At 42.2% G+C, this 26,206-nt stretch overlaps 1 protein-coding gene across 9 annotated transcripts in view; it reads left to right on the top strand.

The window, feature by feature from the left end:
* TRPM3 (transient receptor potential cation channel subfamily M member 3) overlaps nucleotides 1–26,206 on the top strand; it is a 607,343-nt gene that overhangs the window by 571,258 nt on the left and 9,879 nt on the right. For all 9 annotated transcript variants that reach the window (XM_059889200.1, XM_059889199.1, XM_059889198.1 and 6 more), the window contains 3 exons: nucleotides 15,633–15,783; nucleotides 15,904–16,103; nucleotides 18,077–18,209. In XM_059889200.1, the coding sequence (XP_059745183.1) occupies nucleotides 15,633–15,783; nucleotides 15,904–16,103; nucleotides 18,077–18,209 (484 nt within the window). The remainder of the gene's footprint in view (nucleotides 1–15,632; nucleotides 15,784–15,903; nucleotides 16,104–18,076; nucleotides 18,210–26,206) is intronic.

Genomic DNA, 26,206 nt, shown 5'->3' with positions numbered 1-26,206 from the left:
AGACAGAGCCAGGAGCGTGAGGTCTGAGTAGAAATGGATTTCCTCTGTTATCTGTCACTTCCCAGGGGATTTGTAAATAATGTCAGCAGGAGCTTGTGTTTGCTTGCAAATGCATTCCTGAATGTTAGGGACCACATTGATTGTTTCCCTTAATGTCCTGTAACTCTGGGGGTGCAATCTGATGGGAGTCGGCAGGAGCCATGGATCATTTCTGTGGAGCCGGTCCAGCCTAGTATTCCTGATGAAATACACAAAGATAGCAAAGCCTGGCCTGAAAGATTGGTGACCAATCCTTCTCAACCCAAAGAGCCCTGATGTCAGGTTGCTGGTTTCTTTTCATGAGACACTCCCTCTGGGAGAAGGCCCTGGCTCTTCCCTCTTCATATGGCCAGTAGGACAGATGTGTGGGGTTCTGAAAAATTATGCAGTCCTTCTTTAAACAAGAACAAGAAGCATATTCCTTACTGTGAGGCGTGGTGGCTCGGTGGAATGGACCCACCGGGGGAACCTTCCACAGTCAAGGTAAGGAGGAAGGAGTCACTCTCCTGCACATGGGCTGGAAGGGACACCTGCTTCTGCCCTCGAAGCTCTGGACAGGGTGTCCTTGGAGCATGAGGAATCGGGATGAGAATGTCACAGTCAAGATTCACAGTGGAGGTGGACATGTCACACATTCTGGGAGAGTAAATCATATATTTGACTTTTTTCTCTGAATGTTTTTGGTTTCAGTTTGAAGAAGAAAGAAGCTTGTCTAATCCTATTTTGCTTAGGCAGATATCCAAGAGAGTGAGATGAGCCCTCAGTAAAATTGAAACTTAAGTGCTTTTTATTTCCACCCTTCCAACCCCTCCCTGAGCCCCTTTCCTCTCTGTCTCCGGGGCTCCTCCTAATTACCATGAGCCCCCAGCACACTGGATCTGGGCCTGCTCTGATGAAACCACCAGCCTGAGAAGCTGTTCCTCTCTGAGGGGTTTATCGCTGTGTCCTCAACTAGAGAAATGTTGCTTGCAAGAAAACAAATCCCACTCAAACTAGATTAAATAAAGATTGACTGTAAGTGTCTAAGAGGAAACCTCAAGAACATTCAAAGACAGGAAACAAAGCATGACGTAAGCTGACTGGAAATGAAGCTGGAAGTGGTTTTGGGAAGCCAGAATCTGAAGACATGACCACTCGACTACTTTTCTGTCTACTTATTTCCAGGCTCAATCAATCAATCATGTCTCATTCGCTGTTCCTCTCTGGCTCTTGCTTCTCTTTCCTTCCTCCCTTTCTTACCCTTTCCTCTCAGATGGCTTGCTTTACTTTTAAATGACTCAACTTGGTCTGACTGTATGATCTCGAGTTAATTAAGTCCCTGCCATCTTCCAACTACAGTCTCTGCACCTGAGTTTAATTTTTTTAATTTATTTTTAATTGGAGAAAAACTGCTTTACAATGTTGTGTTAGTTTCTGCCGTACAGCAATGTGAATCACCTATATGTATACATATAGACCTTCCCTCTCGAGTCTCCCTCCCACCTCACCCTGCATCCCAGCCCTCTAGGTCGTCACAGAGCACCCAGCTGGTCTCCCTGTTCAGTTTAATTTCTAAAAACCAAGTCTGATTAGCCATTGGTCACTCAGTGAATTGGCTCCTTGCCCCTGGATGATGGTGGGACCTGCGCCCTGGGCAATGATGGGATGTGGCCTGAATTAAGGGAGGAGGGTGAAGAAATTAGGAAAAGGCTTTGTCAACCTGAGAGACCTAGGGCTGTCTCTTCTAGCTGTGAGCAGGGCCAGGGGAGTGGAACGTGTATATCAGGCATCTTTGACATTATCTATTGACAACAGATGTTGATATTATCTACTGATAATGCTGTAGGACAAACCACTCCAGAAAGCAGTGGCGTAAAGCTGTAGGCATTTATTAAGCTCAGTAGCCTGTGGGTTGCCTGGATGGTTCTTCTGTCTTGACTAGGCTTGGGAATGTGCCAAGGGCTCAGCTGGCTGGCAGCTGATCCAAAACAACCTCAGCTCAAACAACAGAAGTAACTATGACCAGAGGGTCCTGTGTTTTATCCTCCATTGGACTGGCTCAGGCATGTTCCTCGTGATGATGGCTGAAGTGGAAGGATGGAAACAAAAACACTCGAGGGTGTTTTCAAGTTCTGTATGGGTCACATTTGCTAACATCCCCGTGGCCAAAGAAACTCACATGTCGAGACTCGGGGGCAAGGAAATAGAACCTGCCTGTTTAGTCAGAGAAATAGAACTATCAAATCCCATGCCAAGGGAGGTTGGATACAGAGGTAGAGAAATCGGAGCTATTAATGCAATCATTTGCTGCATCATGACAACAGACTCACTGGCATGTACAACAGCAAGTCTAGGTACACATCCTTTCCCAGCAAGTTTTGTACAGGATCTTTTGATAGTAATTCCTGACCACAAATAATGAATTTTGAATCCTTCTTAAATAACAGCAAGTCAGGTGTCTCTAAAGTAAAGAATAAATTTAAAAAATAGCTAGAACACAGAACCAAGATAACGGAGGGCATTGGATGTTTTCTACCTCCCCCCTCCCCTGCCTGCAATTCGCACACAACATACCTAGGCTTGCTTTCTAATTCACTGGATTAAAAACAAAAGCTTATTAATTTAATTGTGTTTCCTAAATAGCTGAAAGCTGAGCATGTGTAACCCTACGCCTCTCAAATTAGAGGCTGTGTCATCAGTGACTTCTCTTCCCTCCTGGTGGTGTCTGGATTCTATGTCCATGCAATGGGGCCTAGTTATTTGTTTGCTTTTCTGATAGGAATGAAAAGAATACAGCTTTTGTAAGTGGCCTTTTATAAGTTAGCTCCTGAGATAGATAATCCAGTCTGGGGCTTATTCTGGTCTTCTGTTCCTTTTCTTAGATTCATAGAGTAATAAAATGTCTGGACTAGATGGGGCTTAGAAATCATCCACCATTTCCCAACCTTTAGTTATTCCCATAAACCACTCACTATTTTGTAACATCTGTCCACTCTGTAGTATTTTGAATTAAGTTAACTCAATTTCAAAACCTAAATTAATTCATTTTTAAAAATTTATATCGTGGCCATAAGTTGAAAACTCAGTGTTATCTGATGTAATAGAAAATGACCATAAAATAAACAAAATGAAAACATCACATTGTTATGAAATTCTGTCCAGATGCTTAGGCCTTCAGCCTGCCCAGTCTTTACTAAAAAGGAAGCTTAGCAAATGTGAAGGAAGTGTTAAAGAAATATTATCCTCAAACTGATGCATTCTCTCTGATGGAGTCTGGAAGATGTAGAGAGGCTTGAAAAAGTCATGACTTTCTCAGTGTCCAGTTCAGCACTACTTAATGCCCTGTTCCTGTACCCTTCAGTCATCTCGGACTTTCTGAGTTGTGTGGACATCATACTGGAGGGGATGTCAATAGTCCAAATCCCTCCATTCACAGATGAAGGAGCCCAGGCCTCCTCTTACGCCTTCCTCATGGTTGCCTTTGTAGTGTATCACTACCAACTTGCCTAACATTTAGACTAGGGGGAGGGAAAAGAAATGAACTGCAAAAGAAGTAAAACACAGAGCTGGTGGGTAATGCTTTCAATTCTACGAAATTGGAGCTTACCTGGTTTTCAATTATATCTTCTTTTCCTGGTCTCCTTTCCTAGAGGACATTGGCTGTAGCCTGTTGAAAGAAACAGAAAGACCCCCTTTCTTCCATAAAGAAGACTTCTGCCTGGATTTACTGCTATCTAGGCCTGTTGGATCAGGAACCTTCTAGACTGTCCACGGAATTCTCTAAGCCAGAGTACTGGAGTGGGTAGCCTTTCAGTTCTCGAGGGGATCTTCCCAACCCCGGGATCTCCCTCTTTACAGGCAGATTCTTTACCAACTGAGCCACAAGGGAAGCCCAAGAATACTGGAGTGGGTAGCTTGTCCCTTCTCCAGAGGATCTTCCTGACCCAGGAATTCAACCAGGGTCTCCTGCATTGCAGGTGGGTTCTTTACCAACTGAGCTATCAGGGAAGCCCTTCTAGATAGATATACCCATACAAAAGGAGGTGTCTCTAGTTCTCTTGCCCAGAAAAGCATTGTGTCAGAAAAAAAGGGCCAAAAAAGCAGGGCTATGTAAGTCTTAATTCCTTGGAGTAAGCCATAGGAGCTGTGCTAATGGCATTCTAAATCCTCCATGTCAAACTGTGGATTTTCAAAATAAGGTGTAGAAATCCTCTTTGTCTCCTTATCTTTCCAAGATGAAATTTTAGTTGAAAATCCTTTCTTTAAAGAAATAGGATAAATGTAGTCATACACTCAACTAAGCTCTTTATTCCATTGCCTATGATTTGGAATAAGCTATAATGCAAAAAAGCAAAATGGCTATCTGAGGAGGCCTTACAAATAGCTGTGAAAAGAAGAGAAGTGAAAAGCAAAGGAGAAAAGGAAAAATAAACCCATTTGAATGCAGAATTCCAAAGAATAGCAAGGAGAGATAAGAAAGCCTTCCTCAGTGATCAGTGAAAAGAAATAGAGAAAAATAATAGAATGGGAGAGACTAAAGATCTCTTCAAGAAAATTAGAGATACCAAGGGAACATTTCATGCAAAGGTGGACTCAATAAAGGACAGAAATGGTATGGACCTAACATAAGCAGAAGACATTAAGAGGTGGCAAGAATACACAGAAGAACTGTACAAAAAATATCTTCACGATCCAGATAATCATGATGGTGTGATCACTCGCCTAGAGCCAGACATCCTAGAATGTGAAATCAAGTGGGCCTTAGGAAGCATCACTATGAACAAAGCTAGTGGAGGTGATGGAATTCCAGTTGAGCTATTTCAAATCCTAAAAGATGATGCTGTGAAAGTGCTGCACTCAATATGTCAGCAAATTTGGAAAACTCAGCAGTGGCCACAGGACTGGAAAAAAGGTCAGTTTTCATTCCAATCCCAAAGAAAGGCAATGCCAAAGAATGCTCAAACTACCACACAATTGCACTCATCTCACACGCTAGTAAAGTAACACTCAAAATTCTCCAAGCCAGGCTTCAGCAATATATGAACCGTGAACTTCCAGATGTTCAAGCTGGTTCAAGAAAAGGCAGAGGAACCAGAGATCAAATTGCCAACATCTGCTGGATCATCAAAAAAGCAAGAGAGTTGCAGAAAAACATTTATTTCTGCTTTATTGACTATGCCAAAGCCTTTGACTGTGTGGATCACAATAAACTGTGGAAAATTCTGAAAGAGATGGGAATACCAGACCACCTGACCTGCCTCTTGAGAAACCTATATGCAGATCAGGAAGCAACAGTTAGAACTGGACATGGAACAACAGACTGGTTCCAAATAGGAAAAGGAGTACGTCAAGACTGTATATCATCACCCTGCTTATTTAAATTATATGCAGAGTACATCATGAGAAACACTGGGCTGGATGAAGCACAAGAATCAAGATTGCCGGGAGAAATATCAATAAGCTCAGATATGCAGATGACACCACCCTTATGGCAGAAAGTGAAGAAGAACTGAAGAGCCTCTTGATGAAAGTGAAAGAGGAGAGTGAAAAAGTTGGCTTAAAGCTCAACATTCAGAAAACTAAGATCATGGCATCCGGTCCCATCACTTCGTGGGGAATAGATGGGGAAACAGTGGCTGACTTTATTTTGGGGGGCTTCAAAATCACTGCAGATGAAATTAAAAGATGGAGAGTTATGATCAACCTAGACAGCATATTAAAAAGCAGAGACATTACTTTGCCAATAAAGGTCCATCTACTCAAGGCTATGGTTTTTCCAGTAGTCATTTATGTATGTGAGAGTTGGACTATAAAGAAAGCTGAGCAGTGAAGAATTGATGCTTTTGAATTGTGGTGTTGGAGAAGACTCTTGAGAGTCCCTTGGACAGCAAGGAGGTCCATCATAAAGGAGATCAGTCCTGGGTGTTCATTGGAAGGACTGATGTTGGAGCTGAAATTCCAATACTTTGGCCTCCTGATGTGAAGAACGGACTCATTGGAAAAGACCCTGGTACTGGGAAAGATTAAGGGCAGGCAGAGAAGGGGACAACAGAGGATGAGATGGTTGGATGGCATCGCCGACTCAATGGATATGACTTTGGGTAGACTCCGGGAGTCGGCGATGGACAGGGAGGCCTGGCGTGCTGCAGTCCATGGGGGTCACAAAGAGTCAGACACGACTGAGCGACTAAACTGAACTGAACTGATTGAGGCATTTCTTCAGCCATGTATGAAAGAGACTATCTTCTTGAAATATTCTTCTTCATATTTTTAAACATGATGTTCATTTTATCAAATACTGGTGTTTCATTTTGAATTTCTCATGCTTTTTGAAATCAATATGATGTACATATTAAGAAAATAAATGCTTCTTTCCCCCGTGCCTTACAGAGTAAAATCAAAAGAGCAAGTGTCCATCTTTGAGACAAGGATACCAGCACCTGATACCTATTATATGAATCAGATTTTTTTCTTCACACTTTGAATTTTAGTGTTCCATACATGTGTTACCTGATCTGAACAGCTTGGACTATTATTTGTGTTAATGAAAGCAAGAAACATTCAGATGTCTATCAGTCTGTCTTTACATTTGTTCACAATTGAGATTCCTCTCAACCCCATGTTGGCTCTTTCTGCAAAAGCAGAGGTAAGAGACTCTATAGTTGAGCAAGTTTTCATGGACATCCTGACCCTGTTCTTACTGTCTTTGAAATACTGACAGAGGTACTAAAGCTTTCTGAGCCTCACTCCTTCACCTTTCAATGGGGCAGTAAGATCAATCGTGTTAGAGTATTATAAAGATTAGAACAGGTGATGGAAGTAAAGCTTGTAGCACAGGGCCTTTCCTTGAAGCTTGTGATAGGTGGTCACTAGCCTTATTACATTGGAAAGGCCATTTGAGATAGCGAGGAATACATACAGGCCTTGGGGTCAGAGAGGAGCAGGACCCATTTCTGCTTCATTCATAATTGCACCTCCAGAACCAATTCCCACTGGCGCAGAGGAGGAACTCATTATTTTGAGGGATGAATAAATGAATGGTTCTGGCATTATCCCTTATTAGCTGTGTGGTCCTGGGTAAGGCATTTCACTGCTCAGTGCAGTTTCCACAGCTGGAAGGGTAATACATTTGTTATGGACTTGCCGGGAAGCTTAAGTGTAACGGCTGATGTGAAGCGCCCAGCACAGAGGCCAGCACATGCTGTGCTTTCCACAGGTGTTTATTCCAAATTTCTACTGTCCTTCACTTTTGATGATCCCAGATAATGAACAGTTATCCCAAATAATCAGCAGTTCCTACAGAAGCATCCATTTTAAAAGTTGTCTTTTAAAATGGGCAGCAGTCAGTGTCAAGGAGCCCAGGATGTATGTAGGTGGCCTTTCATAAAAAATGTCAGGGTCTGAGAATAGCAGGATATCTAATTTGACCCTTTTGTGTTCCTGGGCAACTTCAAAATAGTATAGTTTGGGTAAAGGCCAAGCCATGTGGGCATAAGGAGGATACTGAAAAGAGGCATGGAAATTATCTTTTACCAAGACCTCATTTTCTCATTTTTTAAGGAACTATAAGGAAGGTTCCATTTCTTGTGTCAGTGTCAATTGATTGGTTGTGCTTTTGGGAGTTTTGTCTTAAAAAGGATCCCAAGGCTTCCACCTCACAGAAGAGTATCATGATGAGTAGCAATGTCTGCCATGAGTTTAAGATGGGGTGTTATGACTGGTGTGCCATGAGATTTATACAATAGCATTCAGAAGGGAGATTTGCTGGTGGCTCAGAAAGTAAAGCGTCTGTCTACAATGCGGGAGACCCAGGTTTGATCCCTGGGTCGGGAAGATCCCCCGGAGAAGGAAATGGCAATCCACTCCAGTACTATTGCCTGGAAAATCCCATGGACAGAGGAGCCTGGTAGGCTACAGTTCATGGGGTGGCAAAGAGTCGGACACGACTGAGTGACTTCACTTTCTTTCACTTTCTTACCCATGTCAGGCATGACCCCTTGCAAGTTAATAGCAAAAACAAATAACCAAACATCTATGGTTTTCCCCTCTCTTAGCTTTTTGCTCTTAATAAGAACCATCTCATATTAGCAGGTCATGGTGGCACTTAAGATCTTGAAGTAAATAGGAAAACAGATACTGACCCAGTGAAATTGATCACCTATAACCCTTACAGAAATGCCTGGCATTGCAGGTTAAATGTACAGAATGTGATATTCCTGCCCACATTCTTTTGGCAAATATTTGTTGATCATCTTCTATATGCCAGGCAATGTTATGGCTGCTATAGTGAACTAAACAGACAAAAGCACTTTTCCCCATGCCTGTCATCTAGTGAGGGATACTGTTGACTTTTATTTTGGCTATTATAAAAATTTATGATTTCAAAAAAAAAAAAGACATTCCAGCCACTCCAGAACATGTACAGAAAAAGGAGGACTTTCTTACTCTCACCTGCGTAATCTGGTTGGTTATAACTACACAACCTCTCATTCTGGAGTCCAGTCATCCATTTCACTTCTACTCATCAATGCACTTTCAGCTTTCTGCCTTGTGATATGCCAGTGTGATCCACATAGATAAACCATAGAGAACCTGAATTCTCAGATGTTTCATCCCTTCTAATTTGGCCATAATTACTTAGATGTAGGTGCCCACTCTGTGTCTGTACCCTCACCCTAGGCCTTCTGTGGCCTACTCTATCTATGATCAGCTTCTAGAACAGGGTTTTATTCACTTTGGGAGTAACTGGAAGCTTGGCCAAAGTTTCACAAGTGTGTTTACCCTACTGACTTGATAATAAGTAAAATCTGTACCATTAGTTTGAGTCAGAGGCCCCAGTTGGACAATTGAGCTTTGACCAGTGTAGACCTCTCATGCTTTCTATACTTACTAAAGAAAAAGAGCAACAGAGCCTCTGGCCCCTAAAACCCCAAAATTGTGATTCAACCTTGATGTCAGGTCAGATTTCACATTCCCAGTTGCCCCTTCCAGTCTCTTCATGCTACTCCAAGGCTCCAATGTAGCCTCCCAGGCACGGCATACACAAAATGTCAACACCTTTAATTATTGTGGACAGGGGACAGGGAAGCAAGTGTGATTTTATTAGCCAGGACTAACTGCAAGTGATAGAAACCCAATTCAAACTGACTTAAGGAAAAAAGGAATTTTATGGCTCATATAACTGAAGAATTCTGGTTTTAGGCATGACTGAATTGGGAATCTATTTCTCTTCTCTGTGATGGAGTCACTCCTGGGCAGGCTCTCTTCACTTGGTAGACTTATATTGCAATGTAAAAAGAAAACTTATCTTTAATATGGGTCCCAGAAAAAAATCTCGAGCCTTATGCTCATTGGTTCTTATTGGTCAGGCTAGGATCACGTATCCATCCTTGAACCAATCACTGCCATCAGGGGATAAAATACATGGATAAATCTCTTTGAGATGGAACTGCAGCTCATTTCACCCAAACTTCTGGACTGTGAGTAGGGGAGGGACAGTTCCACAAAGGGAAACCAGGCTGCCATTACCAGAGGAAGGGGAAATGTTTACCAGACAGATGGAACCATCAAACATCCTCTAGAGCAGTGGTCCCCAGCCTCTGGGATCTAATGCCTGTTGATCTGGGGTGGAGCTAATGTAATAATCATAGAAATAAAGTGCACAATAGATGTAATGTGCTTGAATCATGCAAAAACCATCCCCTACCCCAGTCCGTGGGAAAATTGTCTTCCATAAGACCAGTCCCTGGTGCCACAAAGGTTGGGGACTGCTGCACTAGAGGTACTGCACTGACTGTCACCAACAGAGGAAGGTGACAACGTGTCATTTGGTGTGAAAGTGGCAATGACCACACGTTGACTTCGTGCAAAAGTGTCGGGAGAAAAACCACTCATGTCAGGCTCCAAAGCAGGGAATGAGGAAGTGCAGCGGGAGCTACCAGCCCACGTATTCCCGAACATCCACCTATGTGCCATCTTGGGGTTTATGTGCCCTGGAGTGTTTCCCTGGGAATATGAACCCCAGATACTGGTTGGGACCATTTTACAGTCCAGATAACTTATTCTCCATCCTAAAATCTGCTGCTTGTCCTGCCTTAAGGCACCTCATTCATCTTCATCTGTGGTAGACATCTGTAAGTTTGAGTCATAGCACCTTCTAGTACAGATAAATACTCTGAGCAAGGACATGGCTAGGAGCCATTACAAAACAATGTTTGGCACCAACTGCTGCATATAATGTTTACTGGCTCTTTGCTGATTTTACCAAATGAAGACTGTTTCTTACTGATTCATTTTTATTATCATTATCACTGTCACAAGGATCATCTAATTCATTTATACTGCACTTGTTATAGAAGCTAGATGATGGTCCTTAAGGCTGATCCTGACTAGCAGCCTGCTTGGTGTCACTCAGGCTAGAGGGGCTATGGTAGTTCTCCTTCTTCAGAGCCCCTCAGATCAGATCAGTCGCTCAGTCATGTCCAACTCTTTGCGACCCCGTGAATCACAGCACGCCAGGCCTCCCTGTCCATCACCAACTCCCGGAGTTCACTCAGACTCACATCCATCGAGTCAGTGATACCATCCAGCCACCTCATCCTCTGTCGTCCCCTTCTCCTCTTGCCCCCAGTGCCTCCCAGCATCAGAGTCTTTTCCAATGAGTCAACTCTTTGCATGAGGTGGCCAAAGTACTGGAGTTTCAGCTTTTTAGCATCATTCCTTCCAAAGAAATTCCAGGGCTGATCTCCTTCAGAATGGACTGGTTGGATCTCCTTGCAGTCCAAGGGACTCTCAAGAGTCTTCTCCAACACCACAGTTCAAAAGCATCAATTCTTCGGTGCTCAGCCTTCTTCACAGTCCAACTCTCACATCCATACATGACCACAGGAAAAACCATAGCCTTGACTAGACGAACCTTTGTTGGCAAAGTAATGTCTCTGCTTTTGAATATGCTATCTAGGTTGGTCATAACTTTCCTTCCAAGGAGTAAGCGTCTTTTAATTTCATGGCTGCAGTCACCATCTGCAGTGATTTTGGAGCCCAGAAAAATAAAGTCTGACACTGTTTTCACTGTTTCCCCGTCTATTTCCCATGAAGTGATGGGACCAGATGCCATGATCTTCGTTTTCTGAATGTTGAGCTTTAAGCCAACTTTTTCACTCTCCACTTTCACTTTCATCAAGAGGCTTTTTAGTTCCTCTTCACTTTCTGCCATAAGGGTGGTGTCATCTGCATATCTGAGGTTATTGATATTTCTCCCGGCAATCTTGATTCCAGCTTGTGTTTCTTCCAGCATTTCTCATGATGTACTCTGCATAGAAGTTAAATAAACAGGGTGACAATATACAGCCTTGACGAACTCCTTTTCCTGTTCTGTTGTCCCATGGCCAGTTCTAACTGTTGCTTCCTGACCTGCATACAAATTTCTCAAGAGGCAGATCAGGTGGTCTGGTATTCCCATCTCTTTCAGAATTTTCCACAGTTTATTGTGATCCACAGTGCTCATATCACCCAATAAATGTGAAGTCTGTTCCCTTTCTGTGTCGCCTACTGAACTGTGAGTTCCTTAGCAACAGGGACTGTCTCTTTAACCCCCCAGCATCTCTTGTATGCAACATATTATAACCACTCAACGAATGTTTGTAGAATAAGTGCTATGGTTAGTGATTGCAAAATAAAGAGCATTAAGACGTAATCCCTAACCTTGAGAAGCTTCAAGTCTATTAATTACAAAAATAATCACTGATGACACCTACTAATGTTAATCATTGTTGGTGTTAAAGTGCTGTGTGCTAGATACTGAGATAAGTGCTCTCCAACACTATCTCATTTAAAGATCTTGATGCTCTCCCCCATATATACCACTACCCTTTTACAGATGAGAAGGCTGAAGTTCATGGAGTAAGCTAACATAGCATCATTTGAAAATGGTGGAATCAGGATTTGAATCCAGATCTGCTGAATTAAAATGCCATGTTTCTAACCACTGAAGTAATACTACCATTCTATAAAGGCAGGATGGAAAAAAATTGGGAGAAGGTGGAATAAATCAATATTCACAGGATTGTCAGAGAGTTCCCAGAGCCAATTATGATGACATCAAAGCAAAGCAAATCTTATATAAAGATGATGAGTTCGTCCAATTTTGTAACTAGTAGGGAAACTAAGCAGAGATCCAGAAACGTGTTAATGACACTATCTGAAGACTCATGGAAATGTGCATAGGCCACCTGAAACTAGGAAGCACCTACTGTTCTCACTGGTTTTTTCCTCAAGGCTAGAAGAAAGTTTTTTTCTCTAGTGGAGGAAGTGTCTGCATTTTCACTAAATATGGGGTCAGTGGGACTTCCCTGGCAGCCCAATAGTTAAGACTCCAAGCTTCCAATGCAAGGCATGTAAGTTCGATCCCTGGTTGAAGAACTAAGATCCCGCCTGTTGTGTGGCCAAAAATGAATACATAAATATGAGGTCAAAAGATGGATGAGTCCTGCCCCTCACAAGTTTATTTTACATTCTCCCAGAATGTAAAGAGAAATCACAGAATGACATTAAATAGAGATAGGGATCACACTTGCAAAAACTATGTGCACTTTGTCCCTTACCCCAAGCAGTTCTTTCTGCTGCTCTTTGTCGGCTTCCACATAGAGATCTGAGCCAAAGCCAAAGAAAAGGGCAGCACAGGTCTGACAGCCCCAAAAGAGGTCAAGCCGGGAGGAAGCAGGTAGGATGGTTAGGGATCCTAAGCTTTGCTGAGGAGAGAAAAGCAAAATGAGCTAGTCCATGAGGCCTACAGCCAAGTGGGTATCAGAGACCCAGGCATCTGGTTGAGCACGAGAAGCTTTCTTGCCAGGCGACAGGTAGGATTTCTGGAAACGACCTAAGGAAAAAGGTACCAGCAACTGCTTAGAGCTAGAACTGTCCAAGATGAGTAGGCTTGCAGAGCTGTGGCGGATGTTAGTGCTCAGCAACCAAACTGTGTTTAATGATCTCCTTTAGTCACTCAACAAACAGTTTTCACATGTGGATGTGTGTGAATGTGCTGTGTGTATAGACTGAGCTGGGTGATGGGAAACCATGAAGAGATATGTTCCCACTGGGAATCTTACGTTGGACACAAAGACCAGTAAATTGGCAACAGTGGTACAGTACTGAGAGGCCCCCTCCACCCCATCCCCACCCCACCCCACCCTGCCAAAGGGGCAAACAAAGGGAGCTCTGGGATTATAAGGAAGACAGAATTACTAAGGAAAAAATTATTCATGACATTTGGTAAAGGAAGACTTTGTTCAAGGGGGCTACTGCAGTGAAATACTGTACTAGAAGAGAGAGACTGTGTTTGACTCTGAGTGAAAAATAAAAAGGAAGTTTATAGCCAGGCGCAGGGTGTGGGTCAGTGGATGGAAGATCACTAAGAGGAAACATCAGGAGTAAGGGGGTTCTGGCTTGCCTGACCTAATGTATTTTTACTGAAGACAGGCCAGGGTGATCACACTTCAGATGGAGGAGAGTGGAGGATGAGGAATGTGATCAAAGGTTGATGGTGATCAGACACTGAGGATGGGGATTCTGGCTAAATGTACTTAGCAGAATTCTTGCTAAAATTGGACAAATGCAGAGACAAATGTGGAAGTGCGCAAATTGAGGTCACAGAAGAGCCTGAGTCGAATTTGGTCAAGTAGAGGATCTTTGTCAATACCTATCCCAATCCTGCTCGAAAAGGAGCAGAAAGTTAGCCAAAAGCTAAGTGAGCACTGAAGAATGACTAGGATTCACCCTGGTGAAGCATGGAGGTAGAAGCAAGGTGTCAGAGGGGCTTAAAGGGAAGCATGACTCAAAATCAGGAAGTAAGAGAGAGCATGACATTTCTGGGAACTGCAAAAACTTGGTCTAGTTTGTGCTCAGAGGGAGAGGTAGAAAGTGGCAAGAGATGGCACCAAGCTAACTACCCTCGGAGTCTGGGCTTCATCCTGGAGTCAGTGAGGGCCTCTATCATTGGGTTTTCATTCCAGAGGAAGAAATGATCAGGACCCCTTACTGAGCTGTCTTGGATCGATAGTGACACAACTGCCAGCAACAAGAAAGATGCAAGCGCTTTGAGAACACCTGATTCCATCCACACCTGATCCTCTTGCAGGCACACCCAAAGGAAGCACTTTGACCATCTTTTCCTGGCCATTAAAACAGAGTCTTGGTAACCTAATATTATTAAAACCTTCATAAGTTGAGAGCATATCAAAAATCACATAATTTTTCCAGCCTAATTTTAATTTAGTAGACTCACGTTAGTGGCACCTGAGAATTACGTGGGGAAATCTTTGAAAGAAATATCGATGCCATGGCCACCTTCAAAGATTCTGATTCAGTTATCTGGGGTGGAGCTGGGCATTGGCAGTTTTTAAAGATCCCTAGTGCTGTCAGGGCTGAGAACAGCTGCAGAGCACAGAGCCTAGCCACCTTAACTCCTGAGAAGGAAATGGACTCCCCTTGCCATCCTCCAAGTCCTCCAGCCAAGATTCTCGGTCAACTTTGCACACTTTCCCAGCAGATCTTCAGAAGCTGCCTATATCAGCTGCTATGACTGCTTCAAGCCCCACTCCTCTTTTACAAATAGATGCAAGAGGACCATGTTCTAAAGCAGGCACAATACAGCTGGAACAGGAAGGCGACCTCGCCTACCCCTGGGCATTCACAGCCATCAGCACCATCTCACTTCCTGGGCTGTGTTGTCTGTGCAGCACTGAGGAGCTTTGTCAAGGATTTGTTTTCCCCTGGATTCACCCGGAAACTCCAAGCAGGCCTCATTAGCACATTACTCACGCTCACCCAAGTCCCACACATCACTTTCCTCCTCACCCCCACCTCCAGATTTTTTCTTTTTCTCTACTTGCTCGTTTATTCAGTGCAGTTGGGTTTTGTTCCCTGTGCCCCAAGAAGCACATTTTTGGAATGGAAATGCTGCTAGAAAAAAAGCAGGTGGCTCCAGGGTCCCAGCCCATTGCCCCTCGTCATCCTCCCCGTGAAATGCCATCCATCAGGAGCACTGAGTGACAGTCCTCCTAAATACTTCCCAAAGTGCTGCCCTGTTTTGCTCCTTCCACACTGAGACAGAAAATCATTAACTCAGAGCCCCTGGGTTGTTTCTTGCAGCAATTAACAGCTGCCCTGGTGTTAATTCCCAATCGATAGTCTCTCGATGTTGCTGCTCTTACAGCTGTCTGCTTCTGAACCCCACAGCACATTTTGAAAGTAACATGATGGGGCGATGAGACTCTGCCCCTCCTGAGCTTCTGGAAAGCCCTCACCAGGCTTCCTGGGGAGACCTGGTGCCCCAGGGACTCAGCCAGCCAGCAGGGGGCCCCACCCACTTCTTTCAGATGACAAACTCAGGAGACTGGCAGAACTGACTTCCCTCTGGAGTGGCAGCCCTAGGGATATTCATGAAGCTTTTGTTTGTTTATTTAGGCTTTTCTGGAATTCTTTTGTGTTTGTTTTGAGATGGCTGTATTTTTCCTTCATCTAAAAAAAAAAAAAAACCCCGCTCATTCAAATCAGTCTATAATTTTAATCCCAGAACCACACAATTTCTCACATCTTGCCTGTGTTGCTTCCTCCAGCTCCCTGTGGACAGAATGAGACTCGAGAGGATGGTAAAATAATCCAACTGCCTCCCTGCAAGACAGGAGCCTGGATCGTGCCAGCCATCATGGCCTGCTACCTCCTAGTGGCAAACATCCTGCTGGTCAACCTCCTCATCGCTGTCTTTAAGTAAGAGGGTCTTTCTTCAGAACCCGTGGAATGGAGTAGGGAGACTAAGGCAGGAGGGGAGCATGATGTTGCGGAAAGCAAGGGTGTTTCTCACTTGATTGTCTCTGGTCTCTTTTTCAGCAATACATTTTTTGAGGTAAAATCAATATCCAATCAAGTGTGGAAGTTCCAGAGGTATCAGCTCATCATGACTTTCCATGAAAGGCCCGTTCTGCCCCCACCTCTGATCATATTCAGCCACATGACCATGATATTCCAGCACCTGTGTTGCCGATGGAGGAAACACGAGAGTGACCCAGATGAAAGGGACTATGGCCTGAGTAAGCTTTGAGTGACAACCCCCGGCAACTACAGAGCAGGAATCCCCACTGCTTCTATAAGCGATCATGCAAGACCACTGGGCACCTGGTTCCTCTTGCTTCCTGCCCACAGCTCTGAAGACTTGGGAGGGGTAGGAGGGTATGCTCGATGAAAAATGGTGCTGGAAACAAGACAGGAGAGGCTGCAACTGAACATTCTTAACCTCTCTGCTTTCTTAGTGAGATAAAACCAGACTCCAGCAGGGCTGTCTTAGCACCTTCATAGGTTCTAAGCTTCTTACTTGCCAGACATCCCACCACAAGATATATCAACCATGTTAATATGCTCCCAATGCTACTGTATATATAATTTAAGCATCCTGACATGCAGAGTTGTAGGTGATTAAGTTTGACTTTCTATGATTGTTTTTGGATCTATAGTGTTTTTAGGTCTTAAACATTTCCCAAGCCTTGGGGGGTGTTCCTATATGATTTCAAGAGAAAACCAGCAGTTTTTTCCATAATCCAAGAATAAAAAAGACTTTCCACCAACCACTTCCTAGCCCAGTATTTCTAAAAAGAGGTTCAATTGGGGGAATAATCCTTTATTATATAGAATTGTTCCACACATTGTAGAAGATTTAGCACATCCAGCCTCCACTCATTGAATACTAACAGTTCCTGCAAGTTCCTAAATGTCCCCTGGGTACACCCACTGTTAAGAACAGTAGGATCCAGCCCCATACAAGCAACCTCCTGTGGTTTCTCAAAGAGTGTCAAATAGACCACCTACACTAAATCTACTGAATCAGAGCCTTTAGGACTATGGCCCAAGAATCACCTCCAGGTGATTACTAGTGCAACTCAAGTTTAAAACCAAAGCCACTCAATAATCAACTGTTTCTTTAAGTCTGAAGCTTTTAACAACTTCTTTGACATAGCAATGCCTGACCTCTTCTGAGACATTAAAATTGGAAAGTTGGAGAGGGGTTAAGAATTCCAAAATTCACTGTTTCCATTTGAAATACCCATTTAGGCAAGTAGAAAGCTCAGGGGAGAAAAGGTTCAGATTTCCACTGGGCTCTTTCTACCACTGTATCAGTTACTAGTTTGTTTACTTGCTATAAACAGAACACCAGATACAATAACACAAATGTATAAGGTTTTGCTTTAACTCACACAACAAAAAGTGAAAAGGTAAATAGCCCAGAGCTCAATAATGACTCACTAAAGTCAAAGACCCCACGCCTATTTTTAGACTCAACTATTCCCTGTCACACTGTCTTGTCTCACAGTAGCAAAATAGCTGCTGTACTTCCAGTCATCACATGTCCATGTTCAAGGCATAAAGAAGTATGAAGATGAAAAAAGGTAGAAAGAATCAACCACATACCTGTAGTTGATCAGGAAACCAGAATCTCTTTCCAATACCTTTGAAAGAAAAAGGCGGTGGAGGTGGGGTGGGGATTGAAATGTCAACCTTTTCCTGCAGCAGATTTTTTTTTTTGTACCTTGAGCCAAACTGTGTTTCTTGGTTGCTACTCAAACTTCAAGGAATACTGGAAATATTTGGCTTTCCAGTCTCAATAGTTGGAAGAGGGAGGGGAAATTGGGTTACAAAGGGCTTTTAGTAAGGCAAATGAAAAATGTGTGTCTGCCACACTCCTCAGCCCAGGAGTTTTTAATAAACCTTTCTCTGCATAGCTTCCCTTTCCTTTATTTAGCTACATTGTTATCCTTACAACATATATTATCCTAACCATTCTCTGCAGTAAGCCAGGTACACTTAGGTGAGATTCAGAGGTCCAAAATGAATCTAACACCCAGAAAGAGGACAATGACACCAGTCAGCTGACCAGGTTTGGATTTAGTTTGATCTTAGTGAAGGATCGAGGCACTTCCCTAACCTGACTTGAGTTAGGAATGTCATTAGGCCCACAAATCAGGTTCATTGCTTTTACTTCTCTGCCTCATATCTCTCATCTTTTCCACAGAGCTCTTCATAACTGATGATGAGCTCAAGAAAGTACATGATTTTGAAGAGCAGTGCATAGAGGAATATTTCAGAGAAAAGGATGATCGATTCAACTCGTCCAATGATGAGAGGATACGCGTGACTTCAGAAAGGTGTGTTCTCTGGGCGCATGTCTCCTGGGGATGTTTTATACCATGGCATGCCTTATCAATTGATTTTGTTTGCAGGACCACAAAGAAAACAGATCCCTCCGCCCCTTTTTGCTTATTTTTATTGTACAAGAAATCATTGAGCTTATGAGAGAACAGAACATTGTCTGAAATGTCTATAGATCAAAATCCCAGACTTGTAAGTCCTAGATTTCCCAGCAGGCAGTAGAAGTCGCCTTCTTGGACACTGGAGATTGTTGAGTCCAGGACAGGGCAAGAGTTGTTGACTCAGACCAGAAATTGGAAAGTTCAGACCTAGACACAAACCAAGGGAGTCCCAGCCCAACTCAAGGCTCTCATCAAGTTTGTGTTTCATGTAGATCATTGAGCATCTTCTCCAAAGGTCAAGATGGTCCTAGTGCCTGGCTTATATGGGTGTTCGGTGCCTTCTGAATAAACAACAGCAAGAGACTTGTGAATTAGAATAATTGTTGAGGGTGTTTTTTTCAATTATTTTTTTTTTAATTCTTATAGAAATAGGCAAAAACAAAGAAATAAAAGCAGATTTTTTTCTACTTACTTATTATACACTTTTAGATCTCACTGACCAAATAGGTTTATAGACCAGTAGGGTTGTAAGAAAAAAATCTCAAAGAGAAGAGAATACTTTAAATTTAATAAATCTAACTTTATGCAAATAAATTTAAATTTTTCTGGTTTTCCTCATTTTGCTGTAGTCTAATACAAACTTCATTCCAGGCTGGCATATTCCAGCATTTGGGGCACTGCTTTTCTGAAGAACACCCCACGTATTACAAAACACTAGTGTAACTTTAAATTTTAAGCACTTGCAATATAGAGATGGCAGAAGTTACTTATAAATAGTGGGGAAAAGGATGATACATTGATGACATCAGTTGATATATGACTCAGGCTTTTAAGATTTGAGTCAGTCACGTCTAGTTTTCATGAAATGGCATTTTGTCTGCTTAGCCACTTCATACGTTTTCTCTAATGGCTCTGCAGAAATGACACAAATGGCATTTTTTTCTATCCCTGCCCATTATTTATTTAAGGAATGCAGTCTAGATGAGTGGTTATATACACACATGCCATTTAGTGATTATATCCATAGGTACTAGCCAATATTAATAAAATTTAAAGCCATGCACAGATTTTATACACATCTGTCACTGCAAACTAGAACATTTTATGATGATATGATGTGAAGCAATTTTCTAGCAAACAGAGGAAGAAGCTGCAAATCTGAAAACCTCTCTCATGCTAAGGCCTTGAAAAAGTTATTTATTAATGGACATATTAGCCATGTAGTTCCCATAAAATTGTGCCATGTGGACACTTTGTCCATTACTCAGGCATATTTGCAAAGCATGTGTCCAGGACCCTTTGCAATGGCTTTTTGTATTCAGAAAACTGCAGACCTGGGAGAAAAGAAAGATAGGGGGAGGAGTATTAAGATGCAGAGAAGTCCTTGTTTCTCTGGGGAACTAGCGTGAGAGGTGCAGACACCAGGGCGTGCAAACTGTGGCCTGTCATAAAGCCCCTTTGAATGGGAACATGGAGGAGCTAGAGCACCTCCACCTGAGGCTCTCACCCCACATTTACAGATGCTTCCAGGAGACTTCTTCCCCGAGGCCCTCTTCCTCTCTGGGGAGTTACCGAGCCCCACCCTTCAGGAAGGTGACCAAGATGAACAATTCCCAGAAATCAGGACAGAGTGCAGGGCAGCCCTCCCTGTGACCTAGGCCTTAGCTGACCTTCTGGAGTAACAGGGCCCAGAGGGCCAGGGTGAGTTCACAGCTAAGCCCAGGTGCCAGAGAAGTGAATCTAAGCCCAGGCCTCATTCTGCTTCTGTAGCTTCTGTCTGTGTTTATTTGAAGTTCTGCTTTTGGTGGTGATGGTAGTAGTTTTGCATCTGCAAATGTACCAAAAACAATGCTTTAAACACTAGAATTATACTCAGTACAATAGAAACACCATGAGGTGCATCAGGGAACGGAGATCAACCAAGGGAGGGAGGGGATCCATATTACCCATTTCACACATTCTCCAGGACATGTCCTTTCTAAGTGGAGTGGCAGGTGAAATCACCTGTCCTGTTTTACATGAGCTAGCTGGCTAGCTAGGTAAATAGATAGATGGGTAGAGAGATGATAGATAAGTATGTATAAACTCACATTTGAATACATATGTTAAATTTATATAAGTTAACTTCATATATTATATATTTTATACTTTTCTCCTCATATTAGATAACCTCAATACAGAGATTTGAAATCAGAAAACTTAAGAGCTGGTTCTTTGCTCTGTTTCTCCCCTTGCTACTACCTTTAAAATACAGTTAATTTATTCAAGTTCTATTTGCATGAATCTCTTTAGAAGTAAAAGTGTACTTCTATAATTGTCTATTTAAATGGATAATTATTAAATTATGTTTTTGTCACCAAATAGTATGTATAGGAAGGACCCAATACAATATTCAGGAGATCATTAACACCTTGGAGGAACTGATTCTGAGAAACTCTTGTCTTTGCCATTTTTATATAGCAATGACCATGATGTATCTAAAGCAATACAATTCCAAAATATAGTGAGCTAATTGATTGTAACCAATGCCGTTACTTATTTGGGACAATATCTAGCTAGTGATAATTATATTAAAATAGCCAAAATTTTAAGCTGTTAAGCAACATTGGTAACTACCTTCTTTTCTGAGGATTTTTTACCCTGGCTTACAATAACCAATCCTTGGAGTTTGTGCCATCAAATTCTGTGCTCATCATCCTTTACCTAGTGGGTTCTGTTTCAATACATGTATACTGGGGCTTTTACTGTGTACCAGGCAATAAGGCAGAGCTCTGTCCTCAAAAAGCACAGTCTCACAGAGTTCTAGTGTACACCCAAGGCAGGAACAGCCAGAAACATCTAACTCACAGTTGTCAAACCTTAGAAGGCCGTAAAATCATCTGGAAAGCTTGTTACAAGACAGGTTTCTGGGCATCCACCTACATCCTTGGTTTCTTTTTTTTTATATATATATATATATATATCCTTGGTTTCTGATTCACCGTGTCTACAGTGGGGCCTGAGAATTTGCATTTCTAACAAGTTTCCAGTAATGCTGATGGTAATGCTAGTCCTGAACCACACTTTGGGGAACACTAATGGAATATAATGGATAAGCTTAAAGTCCCAAGTAGGATAGGACAGTGCAGAATTATTCACTGTGGAACATATATCAATAAAATTCGGTACCTTACATTTGGACCAGTTCTGGAGGTCATTAAATACAGATTGTGTGTGTGTGAAAGTCAGTCATTCATGTCCGACTTTTTACGACCCCATGGACTATAGTCCATGGAATTCTCCAAGCCAGAATGCTAGAGTAGGTAGTCTTTCCCTTCTCCAGGGGATCTTCCCAACCCAGGTCTCCCACATTGCAGGAGGATTCTTCACCAGCTGAACCAGAAGGGAAGCCCAAGAACAGATTACTTGTACCCAAAGCAGTGTTTCTCCCACACACCTGACCAGCAGCAATTTAACAAGCATGTACTGAGCAGGGCCTGGGGTTGGAGTGGGGATAGAAGGATTTTGCTTTGAAAGAATGTATGATCCAGTTACAGTCAGCCTCTATTTGAGCACCTCCTGAAGGAGGAGAAGCTGCCTTAGATACCAGCCTCATGAATAAATACAGAAAAAATTACATTCTACTGTCTCTGAAAAAATGTTTCACATATGGTAATATCACCATCATCTCCCATTTGCTTTATCGTTTCTAAACTAAATATCCCAAAATCCTTTAACCACTTAGCATGTGTACAGCAGATCTTCCACTACCCTGCCCACTTTCTCAATATACACTTTGAATTTTCAACATCACCCTTTAAATGTGGTATCTAAATGGAACCTAATTCTGTGTTATAGTTAGAGCCTAGACTCAATGCCTTTATTCATTCACTTACTGTTTTTAATTATCTACTATATGCTAACATAATACTTACAGAGTACAATAGGAAAAGAACATGTAACAAGGGAAAGAACATAGTAAAATGGAAAGATTTTAATACTAATTCTGCAGTAACTAGCTGTGTGACCTTGAACAAGTTACTTAACTCCTCTGAACCTATGTCCCAATCAGTAAAATGGGGACATACCTGTGGTATTAATACCTAACTAAAATTTTAAAAGTTACTGAGATAACATACATGAAATATTATGTTTTAACTGGTAGTTATTATTTTTGGATCTACACATTTTATTTGCTATGGGATTGCATTACTATCATAGCAGCCAAGTCATATCTTTGGTTCAGAGTGAGCCTACAATTAATTAAAACCAAGCCTTTTTTACATCAGATATTTCAAATATCTTCCAACTTCTTTGGAAATGTTTGTTTCTAACCTAAAATCAAGACTTAGCATTCATTGCTATGAAATTTGTCTTTAATTCCACTTCCTCTTTGTGTGCTCAGCCACTTCAGTCATGTCCAAATCTTTGCAATGCCATGGATTATATAGCCTGCCAGGCTCCTCTGTCCATAGAATTCTCCAGGCAAGAATACTACAGTGGGTTGCCATGCCCTCCTTCAGCGGATCTTCCTGACCCAGGGATAGAACCCACATCTCTTAGGTCTCCTGCATTGGCAGATGGTTTCTTTACCACTGGCGCCACCGGAGTCCCCACCTCCCACCCTACACTTTGGCTCATTATTATAGCATTTTAAGGACGACTTTGGATCCTGATTTTATTGTCTGTCTACTAATTTTTCATCCCATTGTTTTTATATCATTGTTTGCTTGATAAATATACCTGCTATGCCTTCAACATAATCCACCAAAATCTCACCAGGATGAATCAAGTGAACCAAGACAGAACTAAGATATTGCATGACTCCAGTAAAGCAGGTGAACCAAGACAGAACTAAGATATTGCATGACTCCAAAAACTGTCTTTCATGATGATACCAGTCCATGTTATACCATCTCTCACTTGGTTAATTAGCTAGCCAAGTATTCACATTTCTCCAGTCAACCTAGTGTATCAACCCATTTACTAAAATCACAATTTACTTTATGAAAAATATTGTGCATCTATGTTTCTTTGTTAGTCTAGATTATCAAAAGAGAGACAAGATTAATACTGAGCCTCCTGTTAATTAATCCTGTCTCTTTAAAGTGCCCAAAAGATAGCATCAGCTTAATTACTTAAAACTAAGCCATTCTATGGGCTTCCCAGATGCTCAGTGGTAAAGTATCCACCTGCCAATGCAGGAGACTCAGGACACATGGGTTCAATCCCTAGGTTGGGAAGATCCCCTGGAGAAGGAAATGGCAATCTGTTCCAGTATTCTTGCCTGGGAAATCCCATGGACAGAGAATCCTGGTGGGCTACAGTCCATGGGGTTGCAAAAGAGTCATACCTGACTTAGTGACTAAACAACAACAAGCCATTCTACAATGCCGCCTAGAATTGATGTTAAACTCCCATAATTCATAGAATCAGGAATGTTGAGTACTGAGAAAACATTTCCTATCTGCAGTCTCCTGGCATTTCTTTTTATTTCCCTTTGGCTCTTAAGGGTCACCTAGATTTTCTGGTGATCATAGATGGAAGTTCTTTTCTGGTCCCTTTAACTCATTTAAAGCAGGTTTTGCAAACTGGTCGCTCGTGGGCAGCACCTGCCCACAGAGGGCTGTTGTGTTGAGCTGACAGTGATTGTTAAAATTCACTCTGAATGCCTTTGGCCTGGACATGCTCTCTTCTGCCACAGAACCTTCCACTGGTCTCTTATGCTTTGCCTGCTTCACGTACTTCCTTGATCTGCCCTCCCATAGGGATTTGGTCCTCAGACCCCTAACTTACAGCTTCCAGTTTATCCTCACCATCACCCTACCTGTTGGGCTCCACTTTACAGAAGTTTCCATTTGAATTTTCTCCTTGACAATAACAATTTAGGCAAACTGTAATATACATCATTCCTTATCATCTTTTAATCTAACATTATCTTTCCCAAACCAATAGGCTCTGTAGCCCCCTTTTTCCACTTTACCTAGATCCGAAAAGTATTAGACAATGACTATTAATAGTATTTTACAGTTACAATGTTTCATAACAAAGAGAGAATAATTTAGAATATATGAAATTTATAAATAATCCCCAAATAGTGTAAGTCATAAAAGAGGAGCTTCAGTCACTTGCCACTGTATCTTTTTCTAAAGCTGATCTTTGCTATCTCCATTGATAGATCCAAGTTTAACTTTTCTCCCCTCTTTTGGTCCCAGAGTTAATTAGAAGGATAACTGGCCCAAAGGGAAGGGTCGTTGTCATCTTTTATTCACTAAGTCGTGTCTGACTCTTGGCAACCCCATGGACTGTGGCCTGCCAGGCTCCTCTGTCCATGGGATTCTCCAGGCAGGAATACTGGAGTAGGTTGCCATTTCCTTCTCCAGGGGATCTTCCAGACCCAGGAATCAAACCCAGGTCTCCTGCATTGCAGGCAGATTCTTTACCTAATGAGCTATGAGGGAAGCCCATAGGAAAGGGGTAGGTAACCCTAAAATTCACAAATTATATTATCAGTCTATGGATAAGCAAGAGTTCACTTTAGCTGCTCTGCATCATTGTCTTTGATCAAAAAACCTGTATCAGTATACCCCTTGCCCCTATAAGAGCCCCCACAACTGGGCTCATGTGATCTGAAGTTGTTTCTGCTCTTCATCCTACACCCATCCAACTGCTAGCACTCCAGGGAATATTTGAAATTTAGAACAGGCATGACCAGCCAGTTGTCTTTTTCCTTTTACCATAGTTCCTTTAATCACATTTTGGGGTTATCAGGAAAAAAAAAAAAGAATTTTCTAGAAGGTAGGCACACACAATACAATAATCCTTCAGTTCAGTTCAGTCACTCAGTTGTGTCCGACTCTTTGCGACCCCATGAATTACAGCATGCCAGGCCTCCCTGTCCATCACCAACTCCCGGAGTTCATTCAGACTCACGTCCATCGAGTTGGTGATGCCATCCAGCCATCTCATCCTCTGTTGTCCCCTTTTCCTCCTGCCCCCAATCCCTCCCAGCATCAGAGTCTTTTCCAGTAAGTCAACTCTTCACATGAGGTGGCCAAAGTATTGGAGTTTCAGCTTTAGCATCATTCCTTCCAAAGAACACCCAGGACTGATCTCCTTTAGGATGGACTAGTTGGATCTCCTTGAAGTCCAAGGGATTCTCAAGAGTCTTCTCCAACATCACAGTTCAAAAGCATCAATTCTTCGGCACTCAGCTTTCTTCACAGTCCAACTCTCATATCCATACATGACTATTGGAAAAACCATAGCCTTAACTAGACAGACCTTTGTTGGCAAAGTAATGTCTCTGCTTTTGAATATGCTATCTAAGTTGGTCATAACTTTCCTTCTGAGGAGTAAGCGTCTTTTAATTTCATGGCTGCAGTCACCATCTGCAGTGATTTTGGAGCCCCCAAAAATAAAGTCTGACACTGTTTCCACTGTTTCCCCCTTTATTTTCCATGAAGTGATGGGACCAGATGCCATGATCTTCGTTTTCTGAATGTTGAGCTTTAAGCCAACTTTTTCACTCTCCTCTTTCACTTTCATCAAGAAGCTTTTTGGTTCCTCTTCACTTTCTGCCATAAGGGTGGTGTCATCTGCATATCTGAGGTTATTGATATTTCTCCAGGCAATCTTGATTCCAGCTTGTGCTTCTTCCAGCCCAACGTTTCTCATGATGTACTCTGCATAGAAGTTAAATAATCAGGGTGACAATATACAGCCTTGATGTACTCCTTTTTCTATTTGGACTCAAATTCAGACTTAAATTGAAGAAAGTAGGGAAAACCACTAGACCATTCAGGTATGACCTAAATCAAATCCCTTATGACTATACAGTGAAAGTGAGAAATAGATTTAAGGGACTAGATCTGATAGAGTGCCTGATGAACTATGGATGGAGGTTCATGACA

This window comes from Bos taurus, chromosome 8 (assembly GCF_002263795.3).
Source record: "Bos taurus isolate L1 Dominette 01449 registration number 42190680 breed Hereford chromosome 8, ARS-UCD2.0, whole genome shotgun sequence".
NCBI lineage: Eukaryota > Metazoa > Chordata > Mammalia > Artiodactyla > Bovidae > Bos > Bos taurus.
This window is presented reverse-complemented; position numbering and strand designations above follow the sequence as displayed.